At 39.2% G+C, this 12,650-nt stretch overlaps 1 protein-coding gene across 1 annotated transcript in view; it reads left to right on the forward strand.

Moving 5' to 3' along the window:
• The first annotated feature begins 1,091 nt into the window (after positions 1-1,091).
• Positions 1,092-12,650, forward strand: part of BMPER (BMP binding endothelial regulator) — a 217,616-nt gene continuing 206,057 nt past the window's right edge. The window contains exons 1-2 of the mRNA XM_032778745.2: positions 1,092-1,262; positions 2,467-2,552. Coding sequence (XP_032634636.1) covers positions 1,136-1,262; positions 2,467-2,552 — 213 coding nt within the window. The 5' untranslated portion in view covers positions 1,092-1,135. The remainder of the gene's footprint in view (positions 1,263-2,466; positions 2,553-12,650) is intronic.

Raw genomic sequence — 12,650 nt, forward strand, 5'->3', positions numbered from 1 at the left:
TCAAGGTCTCAACAGCAGGTCAACGGCAGAGGCAAGGAACAGAATGAGCTCCTCGTGACTCCAACTCAGTGGCCCTAGTCTAGACATGAGTAGCAGTGATATTAATTTGCATTAATAATTATACTTGGTGCAGGTAACCTTTTGGACTTGAGATCATTATATTCAAATGGTGTTTTATTGAATTGCTTATACAAGGTTTATACATGTTTGATAGTTACTTTAATATCAAAGTTGTACTGTTAATTTGTTTTAGAAGGATTATTCTTTGCTATCGAAGTCGTTTCCAGTAAGAAGATAAAATAGCTTGATCGTAGTGCTGCTTGAAAATAACTGAAGTTTAAAAAAGGGGAAAAAATGAAACACGCTTCCCACTCCAGGCGTTGCATTGAAATAACATGCTTCATTTTCTCAGTGAAGGCAGTTAATGCAACAAGATTACAAACTGTATACACCAAATAAAACCTCAGCCTAAGTCGTAGGTGTTTAAAACATGTTCATCACTATATTAAACTAATTCAAATAAACTACATAAACAATTCAGGAGGCATTTATGGGAATTTGGCTGGGAGAAGTAAATTGTTAAAGCTCCTCCCAATAAAACTACACCGTTTTTCAATTATTCAGGATCATCAAAGCCGCATAAAATGTTTGTAAAAAAATAAATTCTTATTACTAATGGACATGGTATTGTAGATTCATCTCTGGAACTGATCATTCTGCGTTACACATAGGCAGCTTCAGGGAGCGTAGGATCTCTCTCAGAGAAGTGTATATAGTGCATGACACTGATGAAATGGAAAGTGATAGTATGTAACTAGATCAGTATTGAGGAAAAGAGCAAAGGAGTTTTGCTCTTTTCAGTCTAAGCATGCTGTTATGGCCGTTTTTATTTTTTTTTTTTTTTTTTTTTTTTTTTTGGTTTTTTCTATTTGTGTGCATAGTATACAGTACCAGTGCACATGAGAATGATATTGCATGAGAGGTTCGGGCGGGGAAACACCGCGCCGCCCTGGGGAGACTCAGAGCAGCGGCGGCAGCGGCGGCAGCAGCAGGACCCCTCCTCCCTCCCTGTCCGGCTCCTCACACGCCGGGAGCCCCTCTCGCTGCCGCAGCCGGGGCTCGGCTCCAGGGGACGATGCTCTGGCTCTCCAGCGGCAGGGCTCTGGCTCCGCTGCTCCGCTCCCCCGCGGTCCCCTTCGCCGCCTGGCTCCTGCTTAGCCCCCTGTGGGGCCAGATGTCTCTGGCTTCCTCCTTCCTGACAGGTAAGCGGGAGACTCCCCACGGGCAGGGGCAGGGTGAGGCGTGCGGAGAGCGGATCTTCGCCGTGGCCCGCCTAGGCAAAGCAACAGCGCTTCAAGCCTGGCCAGCAGGGGCCGGGGAAACCCGCCTGGCAGATGCGTTATCCCGGGGACGGGCTCCGCTCAGCATCCCGGGCGGGGAGGGGGGGATCCGGGGAAGTGGGGCAGGTAGACCTGCAAGAGGAGCGGTGCCCATTTACAAATGATGATGGGTAACCTCGGACTGCTCAAGCCCAGAAGCTCTTTGACATCAAACCATATTCCCACCTCCCAGGGCCACTCTAGGCTTTTGGAGTAATTCATTAGTAAATCCTAATAACTAATAATAAATAAGTGCCGTTGTTTTGTTTGTCGTATTATTTATCTCATTGGTTGTTAAAAGTACTAGATTTGCCTTGTATTCATTTGTTTTAAAAATGCATTTTAGAAGGAAAGGTTAATAATAGTAGGATATAATTACATGTATGCAGGCAGGTGAAGACCTAGGCTGCTGCTTTTTTTTCTTTCTTGAAGGACACACTTTACTGACACCTGGTGCATAGAGGAAAATGTTGAGTCAATTTCTAGTAAAGGCAAGACATATTAGGTTTCAAAAAGTGATTCCAACATGAGATAAGACAGGACTAATCGGGAGAGAGACCATATCTCTAATTTGACTCCTTTTGTAAATCGACTCTGATGGCAGTCTGTTCTTTGTGGATCAGAAAAAGGTGCTGGGTTGAGTTGTTGGTATTGTACCAAGGGCCTGACCCAAAGCCCACTGAAGTAATTGGAATTCTTTCCACTGATTTCAATAAGCTTTGGATCAGGTCATTTACAGAAGTATCCTATTATTAATGAAATACTCATTATTGCATAGGTCATCTGCGAGGAGAAAAAGCAGCTCTGCTGTAAATGGGGAACACTAGGAAAGTCTAGACTTTGTACAGAATAAAAAGGCTAGTCATTTGCCAGCTCTCATCAGGACCTTATAGAAACTACCCCTTTGAAACTGAATAGTCTCTGTGCATTTGTTTCCGATATTCTTGGTTAGTTAGAGCAGGTGAGATTTAAAACTGAAGTCTAGGAGCTGTGCAGGAGTTTAAATCAGAATAAGGAACCTAGATACTGAAGAGAGCCAGTGCATTACAATTTGAAAACATATTTTTTTTTCTGATTTCCATCTCAGGATCTGTTGCAAAATGTGAAAATGAAGGGGAAGTTCTACAGATCCCATTTATCACAGACAATCCTTGTATAATGTGCATTTGCCTGGTAAGTTTGGATTTCAGGTAGTAAGAACACTAAGGGCTGTACTAAAAGTAACTGTGCAAAGAAAGGAATACATTGTATAATCAAATCTTGGGTATTTGTTGCCTTTATGCAATGCAAGGTTATCTCAGTGCTGAGCTAACTAGAAAATATTCCAGTTCGCTATCTTGGAATCATCATTTTGACTTTAAACTCATAAATGACTTTAATATGACATTGTGAGACTCACTGATTACTACATTCATAATGTGCATTCATGGTGAGAATTATTTTCACAAAGTAACGTGCTCTAGTACAAAAGATTTCTCTATAGCCAATACCTATGAGCAGAGCAAAGAGGTTGAAATATGAGGTTTGAGGGTGCTATTGCTTTCAACCTATACAGATACTGACTGTTGAAAAAAATGGCATAAAGGATACATGAGGGATACAACAAGTTAGTAAAGCAAAAAAATGCAGATGATTTAAAGTCCAAAACTTTAGTTTTGAAAGTACAACACAGTATATTTTCAGGCACTTTTGACTACACTGATTGTAATAAGAAGCCAATGTGAACATACATGATACTTTTATAAAATGTGTCATTCTGAGGATGTCACTGCTGTTTGTACTGGAAATTCAGCTGCCATAGTCATTAACAATTACACTACTTTGTAATCCTTTCCTGAGGAAATATCCCCTGTTCTTGCACTGCCTTTCAGTTTCATGGTTAAACATTTTGGATGCTCTTTAGTTGAGCAAATCTACTGAAATCAGTTGGAGTCTTTCCATTGCTATTGATGGATTTTGGGTCAGGCCCAATGATAACTTTTTAGATATCAATGACAAAAGGGGAGGGGGGAAGAGAGGCATAGAGGTGAAAGAAATAAAAAGAAAAACAAAAAAATACGTGAAGATGGATTTTATAATGGGTCCAAGATTATATGTTTCCCAACTATCTGCCACATAGCTCTAACTAACAGAAAGGAGTTAGGAGCAGCGAAGAAACAATTTATGTAGAAATTCAATGTCAGACTAAAAGTAACACATCAGGGAAAAATATTTATATTTTTAGACCTCAATTTGTGACATTGACTCAGTCAACACACTTTTAGAAAACATAGATTAACTTGGCTTGAAAACAAGGTAGATGAACATTGCAAAAAGTACTGGAAGACTAGAAGAATTTGGACTCTATATGGTCTAAAGCAGTGGTTCTCAACTGGGGTCCAGGGCCCCCAGGGCGCACAAGCAGGTTTCAGGGGGTCCACCAAGCAGGACCAGTGTTAGATTTGCTAGGGCTCAGGGCAGAAAGTCAAAGTCTCACTGCATAGGGCTGAAGTCTGGGGCCGTGAGCAACTTAGCTTTACAATGCCCCCTGTGGCATGGGGTCCTGGGCAACTGCCCTGCTTGCTACCCCTTAACACTGGCCCTAGCTTTTATATGCAGAAACCTGTTATTGTGGCACAGGTGGGCTGTGGATTTTTACAGCATGATCGGGGGCCCTCAGAAAGAAAAAGGTTGAGAACCCCTAGCCTAAATCTCTCGCAGGCAGTACATGAACTATAAATGTATGCAAGAAAATCTTTAAAAGATTTTATATCTTACCACTAACTGAAATCTGATAAATTACCCTTTTGCTTTTGTGTACAGGATGGAACTACTCATTAGTAATAAGTGTTTACAAGATCAGGCAACTAATCTGTAAAGAAGCAAAACTACGGTATTATGAGTGACTATAAAACAATCGTTTTAATATGAGTTCTTACACAAAAATACTTTGCATTTCTATAATGCCTCCCATTTAATAATCACAAAGCTTTTTACAAACATTAATGAATTTAGCCTCATAGCCTAATAGCCTCAGTTTTGCAGACAAGAAATGTAAAGCACAGAAGTCTCACAAGGGGTCTGTGGCAGAAGAGGGAATAGAGGCCAGGTTTCCTAACGCCCACTCCAGTGATTTAAGCACAAGACCATCCTTTTCCATCCACAAGACTTCCCGTTGTGAGCGGATATGAATAGTATAGTGGCAATATTAGCAAACAAACTTTTATTTTCTCACCACAGTGAAGGACAAATTGCAGTGGTGGTAGGACATTTTTGGGTCTGCTCACTGAAATCACTTTTAAGTTCTGGGTGGGCAAAAGATGGCTTTATGCCAGCTGTGTGACTTCTGGATTTTGAGAGCTTTGACTTATGTTTGGCTGCCAACATCCTTAAAGTGCTGTTCCATATGTTGGGATAGCTAAAGTGTGGAGGTGCTCTGACTTCCTCTTAGTACTAGCAATTTACCCTACACCTGTGGCCCTGTGCCTCCTGGGGAATACCTGTATGTCAGGAAAATACAGTAAGCTGTCTTGCTGGCTGGTTTGTGCCATTGGAGTGGTGCAAAGCAGATGAAGGTAACTAAGAATAGTGCCTCTGCTTTCTTGTATATGGAGGCTTTGACAGTAACTGGAAAACATAATGGGATCTGCATTTGTGTGTCTAAGCAGTGCAGTGGACTTTTTTTAACAGTAAGAAATGATAAACAGGTGAAGGTGACTGTCTATATCAGAAGTTAGTAATAACAAAGATTAAGTAAACCAACCTTCTGAGAAACAACAGTAGAAAAAAATATCGTCTCTGTAAATTGAAAATCTACAGGTAAAAGATGATTACTCACTTTTTACACAAGAATCCAAGTGTCCCTAGATGATACAGTTTGTTCTACTGAATTATACAAAAAAATGAAAGATGGAACTTATTAATGAATTTGGCTACAAAATCAGTTTGTACTAACTTAATGGTTGAAAATTAAAATGTCTAAAATGCTCCTTCTGCAAACAAAAGCTGTGAAACTTTGTGGATTCTGTGGTTGACTGGAAGAAGTCCAAGCTTTAGAGAATATGTATGAGTTTAATGTGGTATGATGGGTAAAGATGTGTTTGCCGACAGTTGTATGTATACCAGCAAAATATTGAGTCAGTTCAAGGGGGTCATTCATTTATGCCTGCCATTAAATTCTTTAGGACTTTTGGGGATTATAGCTACAATATCCAATGTAAGATACAAGCTGCGGAAATTCCATTCTAAAAATATCTTCACAGATCTGTGGAAATCAGGTTTATTAATGTGCAAAACAAATAACCAAACCAAAAATGCCCATAGACTAAAGGACTTGATCCTGCCAGGTAATATGACCTTGGAACTTTGATTCAATGCACAGAATTATAGTATTGAGGCTACTCAGACACAGAACTGAAACATGGGCTAGTGAGAAGTTACATACATATGAAGACCTATCATATAGGATACTGGTTTGAGTTTTTCAGAGTTCGTATATGTACTTTAGACTCGAGATTTTAAAAGGAAAATGGAAAAACGAGTACTGTTACTGAATGTAAAGGGAAACTTAGATTAGAATTTGTTAATATGAATGTTCTGTATATAAAATGTGCATGGAATATTTCAAGTTAAACTATGTTATAAGTAAAGTAAATGGGCAAGTTTAACTCAGTTTTTGTTGGTCCAGAGTTTTGACTGAAATTAGTCTAAAGCTGAAAATAGGCTCACATGTGATATCATAGTATTTTCTATTAAAAATATGTATATACTTCAACATAAGCTTGGAAAAGACATAAAAATGCTACAGTTTGGATGAAGTAGGTGAGATGAGAGCCTGCATGTAATTATAGTGCAAAAACTTAAATTCTAACGGAATCAGTTTATCCTGAATTAAACTCTGAATTTTTCAAAGGTGACATGAGCTCATGGCAGCAGTGGTGGTGGTAGTGATGAGGAGGATGATGATGGATGGTTGTGGTGGTGAAGAGAGCCATATAATTTCATTCGCATTCATCATCGTCTACATAAACCCAAACACCTTGCCAGAAGCAAGGAGGGATCCAAGAATAACCTTCTTCATTGGCTGGAGTCAGACGGATGTAGTTTTAAAATGAAAAAAAAAATTAGCATACCAGTTCAAAGGAATAGGTGAGAAGTGTCTGTTGTCCTTAATTACAAGGAACTAGGAGACTGAACCTTAGACAGGTAATGATGGCCTGATGGTTGCAGGAGCTTATCTCTGATGTATTAGACCTACAGCAAAAATGGTTCTTATACTATCAAGAATACTAGAGTTTTAGTGTGGTGGTGGAGTATTTTTTCCCCATGATCCATAAGAAAAATGTGTATGTCACATATGAAATAACAGCTGATAAAAGCCAGTGGTGATCTTGACAAACCACATCTAAATCAGTTCCATTTCTTCCCCCAACTCTGCCCCCTGCCTTAAACCTGCAGCTACACCTGAGGAGTCGTAATCGTACTTCTCAACCTTTTATCATCTAAATCCAGAAGAGAAGTAAACAAATGTGAATCAGAAAGTGTAACCCAGTGATGGAAATCTGAGAAAAGCTTTGAGGCAGGAGCTCAGGAAACTAGAAATCAGAGCTTTGCTTGGCAAGAGTTTTATTTCTGCTTTTAACTCCAAATATGCAATATATGAATTTTACCTTTGCTGATAAAAATTATGTTAAATTCAGTGTTATAAGAACCAGTATTCCACCTAACTTAGCATGTTTTTGATCCACATTTAAATCAAACCAAACAAAAATAACCCACCCAAGAAAAAATGCAAGAAAGTTATCCTACCTGGATTTTCGGGATTCTTTACCTGTAAGTATCCAGTTGGTGTCTATTGCACAAATCCATATCTGAGAGTGGATGGCCAGCACGAGAGCAAATGTTCAGCACGTTTGATGAAGATGGCAGTGTTTTAGTACATCAGGATTCAGTTTTTATTGTGTCAAGATATAATGTAGCCGAGATGAATTTTAGTGGAAAAGTGTATATTAAAAAAAATCATCAAACAATTCTTTCATACCTATTTTATTTAATTTCAAAAGATTCATCTAAAGAACCTACCAAAAGAGCATCTTCTGTCAGTTTGAACAATCCTCTCCCTTTATTACTTTATTACCCCACAAAAACACCACCCAAACCCAAAGAGACAAAAGAGCCACAGTCACAGCAGTTTAATAGTAACTCTCATAGACTCATAGTGAGAGAATGTTGTTTTGATCAGTATTTGAAAGACTCTTCCTACAGTGCAAACATGCTCCTACATAATGCTGGGTTTTATTGGTTTTTATCCAATTTTTAAAACGCTAATATACACTCTGATTCCTAAATAGAAAAATGGTGTCTGGTACAGCTGAGTGTCTGTGTATTTTTTTTTTTTTTTGCCAGAGACATTGGAGGCCAGTGTGTGTACATAAAGATACTGGTGAGAGCAAGGATTTACTGAAATCATAAACTAAGGTTAATCACCTGCTGTAGAAACAACTTGGTTTAGTAGCCTCTGCAAAGGGATGAGCTAGCAGATAGCTCATAGAATCTGCTATAATTAGACTACCATATACAATAAGTCAGCGTAAGGCTAGATTCTGGCTTACCTGGGTGCATAGGCCAGAAAAACAGCACACGAACCGAACCAGCGCTCTTTAGAAGCACATGACACAAGATGGGCCATCTAGTTCTGGCTCTCCTGAGACATATGGAGAAGTCTGCTCCTCAGGACTTCCCCAAATGGAGTTGAGGAGAGGTGTGATATATATGTACTACCACCTACAGATATTGATACTCTAAGTCACGCTGCCTGCATACAACCTCGCATGTAATTTATTTTGGTTCTGAATGAGAATATATTATGCAGCCAGACCTGTTCATAGCCAGTGTATAGTCATAAATCATACTGCTTTTGTCACATAGTCCTTTGGGGGATCAAACCTATTTTCTGTTGTCAGCTAGTATTTGGTCTGTAATATCAGTTTAAGTTTTGTAAAGTGCTTTGGAATCCTACCTGATGAAAGGCACTATAAAACTCTAAATTGTTAATTATTGTTATTTATTATATGTTACTTGATGGAGTGAGGTTTTGATTTTTGTTATCTATGTGCTTCACAAATTTAAGTTGTTTCCAATTATCACATTTCTCCCTGCAGTGAGAGTGACACGAGTCTTGCCAAGTTTCTTGAAAAAAATTCAAGTGCAAGGTGAACTGTGGTGAATTTCCCATTTGCCCTGCTCTGATCAGTCAGATCCATTTCAGATTAACTCATTGCTTTGTACTGCCTGGTAAGATTGCACTCCCCACAAAGGTGTTTTTGCCTTTACATTTCAGCTTATTCTGCATCATTAACATTCACTTTTGTGATTTGTTGCAACCAGATGTAATGCATCATGAGTGACACAATGTGTGTAAACTGTTCCATAAATCTGCAATAACAAAGGTACGTGAGGCTTGAAGTAGCTATTTCACATTATGCTTGGACTATCTGGGATAGTGAATAATTCACTACTTGCACTCACTAACAATGAATTTGCTGCACTGAGCCAAACATACAGTGTTGGATTGATTACAGATATTCACATAACCCTACTGAACAGAAGCTGACAATAGGAACGCTGCACTCACATTGAAGATTCAGTATAACAATTACGGGAAAAAGCTTCACTGTGGCATAATTAAAGGCTCTGAAAATTTGAGTACAAAAGATCATAACTAAAATGAATAAGTAATACATTAAATAAATTGTGAGAGGCACAGAAATGCCATAAACTAAATGGAAAAATGTAATATAGGTTGCAACTGTCTTTGGAACGTGTCTTTGGTAAGTACAAAATGGATAAGTCTATGTTAAGGCACTTTTTTAAAATTGCCAATAAGAATAACATTATTAAAAATCTAGTCCAATATCAAAATGGAGTTTTAAAGGCATACAGGTACCTGAACATGGATTTTATAGGCTTTCCAGTTTCTTCCATTGAGTTGTTAAAAGTCTTTTTAAAAAGTGTCGTCCTGTAACTTCATGATTCACAGTATCAATGTTTCTGGTGTTCAACTTTGTGCTGCCATATTGGGTGAAAAAAAAAGATTTTTATAACTGTTTTTAGTTCTCCATCATGTTTTAATAGAAATTTCTCAGGGTAGAAAAATGTTAAACAAAAATCAAGTGAAATGGAAGCTTAATGTTTGTGGGGGGTTGTTTTGTTTTGTTTGTTTTTTTTGTATTAAGCTCATAGTCAAATAATGTCATAATGTCATAGTCAAATTATATTGTGTAAAAATCTTTACCTGTGTTACTAATAACACAGCAGAGTATTAAAAAAACTTATTGTACTAGTATGCAATCATCTTGTACCTCCTAACGATTGTAACTGCCACCTCTCATGCTTCCTGACTTTTTCTTCTATCCAGCAGGCTGCAGCTAAAATAATATTCCTTTTAACCTGCTCTGGCCATTCACCTTCATGGGCTCCCTGTACCTTTCTGCATCAAGCTCAAACTCATTGTCCTCACTTTCAAAGTACAGTCTATATCTCTTCCCTTGTATTGCCCTACCTACTCCTTGCCTCATGACCTATGCTGTGATAACTCTTCTAGCTTTCATATTCATTTAGTCTTTTTCTCCCAGTCACATCTTGTGTCTGTGTTTGTGTGTGTGTTAGTTAGTTTGATCCTCAATGTCTGGAATAGTGTCCTTCTTGCAGTGTGCAACACATCTTTACTCTCAGTCTTCCAATCTAGGGTGGCCAACTTTCTAATTTGTGAAAACCTTCCTCCCCCTCTGCTCTGCCTCTTCTCCCTAAGGCCCTGTCCCCCACTCATCTTCCTCCCACCCCGTCACTTGCTGCTCTCTCCGCTTACCTCCCGCCACCAGCTGAGCAGGGCTCTAGTGGTTGAGGGGTGACGTGGGCAGGAGGTTCAAGGCCGAGCCACGCTCCAGGGTGGGAGGGGTGACTGGGGCAGGGCAGGGCAGGGCAGGGAGAACCAGGCTGCAGGGGTGGAGCTTACTGGGGTAGAATGGGGGAGAGATAGCCGCGCTCTGGAGGTGGAGGGGTAACTAGGGCAGGATGCAGGGGCAGCACCCTGGGGCAGGACACAAAAGAGGCTGAGAAGGGGTCTCGGGTCGTGAGTCCAGCCACCAGCCCCACTCCTCAAATGCCACATGCTTCGGGATCTCTCCTCCTGGATGCCTGCTGCTGGTACCTCTCTCTGCCAGAGCTACGCAGATGCTGAGTGCCCCTCCAGCAGCAGCTGCTTCTCCTGCCTTTCCTATGGTGGAACAGAAGCCGACTGTGAACGGTTATTCAGGTAACTGGACTTTTGTTGTCCGGACAGTAGTGCTGACTGGACAGTGTTGGGTCCACTTTTTGATCAGACTTTCTGGTAAAAATATTGGACACTTGGCAATCCTATTCAAATCTCACCTTAAAAACCATCTGTTTTAGCTAGCAATCCAAAGCTGGACCCTGTGCTACTGGTATGTATTTCTCTCTTCTTAAATCTTATTTTTAAATTTTAAAATGACTTCATACAAAATTTACAAAATTCCTTTTAGTTATTTGTTGTTACCCACAGTTCCTCATCCATTCCCTACACCCTCCTGGACTGAGGTTGTCATTTCTTGTGTTTTTCTATTTTAGACTTGTTTTTAGAGGAAGCTACCACAGCTTTTTGCTCCTGTAATTGGCAAAGCAGATTGATAGTGCTGTTAATTAATATTGGAGTTGGAAATGTGTTTTGTTACAGTGAAAAATGTTGATGAAAATGAAAAAAGGTGTGGTTTTTGCTGAAGTTTTTCTTGAAATGTTTTTGGATTTTTGTTGAAAAACTGAAAACTCCACAATTTCTGTTTTATTTTTTGGGGTTTTTTATGGACAAAATAACGTAAAATTAGAACTGGTTGGAAAATGCTGAATGTGTTAAAATTTGGGTGAAAGATCGAAGAATTTTCTGTGGAATTTTCTGACATTTTTCTTCTCTGTTTAAACCAGAAAAATCTCGAAATTTATAAATTTCAATAACGTGAGGGAAAAATTCAGAACCAATTCCCTCCCCTTTGCTCCTTCCTGTCTTTCAGCCAGTTCCAACAGTAATAAAACTAGAGATGGGGTCAGCTGTGCAATGTTCCAAGTTTAGTCTAGAGCAGGGGTCGACAACCTTTCAGAAGTGGTATGCCGAGTCTTCATTTATTCAAAAATGTTTAAGAAGCTTCATTTAAAATTAAATTAAAATGCAGAGTCGTCCCCTGGACCGGTGGCCAGGACCCAGGCAGTGTGAGTGCCACTGAAAATCAGCTCGAGTGCCCCCTTCGGCACGCATGCCAGAGGTTGCCTACCCCTGGTCTAGAGTTTGGGTTCAAGCATGAATCAAGTTCAGGCCAAGTTTAATGATGTCAAGATCTCATAAGCTGTTCTCATGAGTTTTCGGCCCCAAATGTGGGGAAATGAGACTCCATACATATTCATTTTTATTATGACAGCTAAGAATTTACAGAAGCTCTGTAACTGTCTCGGGCTCCAGTGTTGCAAATACTTACTTAATGAATAACTTTACTCATATGAACAGTACTGTTGACATAAACATTATCAGCATCAGGACCTTCTCTTTATCATTATTCACATACATCCTTACTATTAAGAAAAAGGCAGTAATATAATCTGGAAAATATAGACTATCAAAATGAGGCCTCTATAGTTTCATTTTCAGTCTTAGCCATGAACTATTTTCAAATAACCTGTAGAGAAAGCATTAGTCACTGAAGAAATTCACAAATAATTCTGAATAGTGAGTACATTTCAGAAAATTGAAATCTGCTCACAGACAATTCACAAACAGAAAAAAAGAGATGATATTTGCATTATTATTTGCACAGCGTATCTACTAATTATCCATTCTCATCCCAGAGAGGTAGTGGTCAAAAAAACAGAAATGCCACTCTTTTAAGCCCCTCTAAACTGGGATATGTACAATTTAAATCCTTTAATGGCTGGTAAGGTACCTAGGTACTCAGGTGCCAATCCTGCAGATTTAAAACACATGCTTGGTGTTATGTATTGTGACTATTGTTTAAAGTGATGCACATATATAAACCTTTATAGGATCAGGATCTTAATAATGAAATGTGGGAGTGGTGGCCTAATAATTTGGATTTCTGACAATCCATAGGCTAAAACTTCTAGTTTTATTTTATCATACTCATTATTATATTCCCTGAATTTAATGGGAAATGGATATGGCCCAAAGGCTGCAAACACTGTGCCTGATTATGCTGTTGTTATGTTTGTGTA

Source organism: Chelonoidis abingdonii, chromosome 2 (assembly GCF_003597395.2).
Source record: "Chelonoidis abingdonii isolate Lonesome George chromosome 2, CheloAbing_2.0, whole genome shotgun sequence".
NCBI lineage: Eukaryota > Metazoa > Chordata > Testudines > Testudinidae > Chelonoidis > Chelonoidis abingdonii.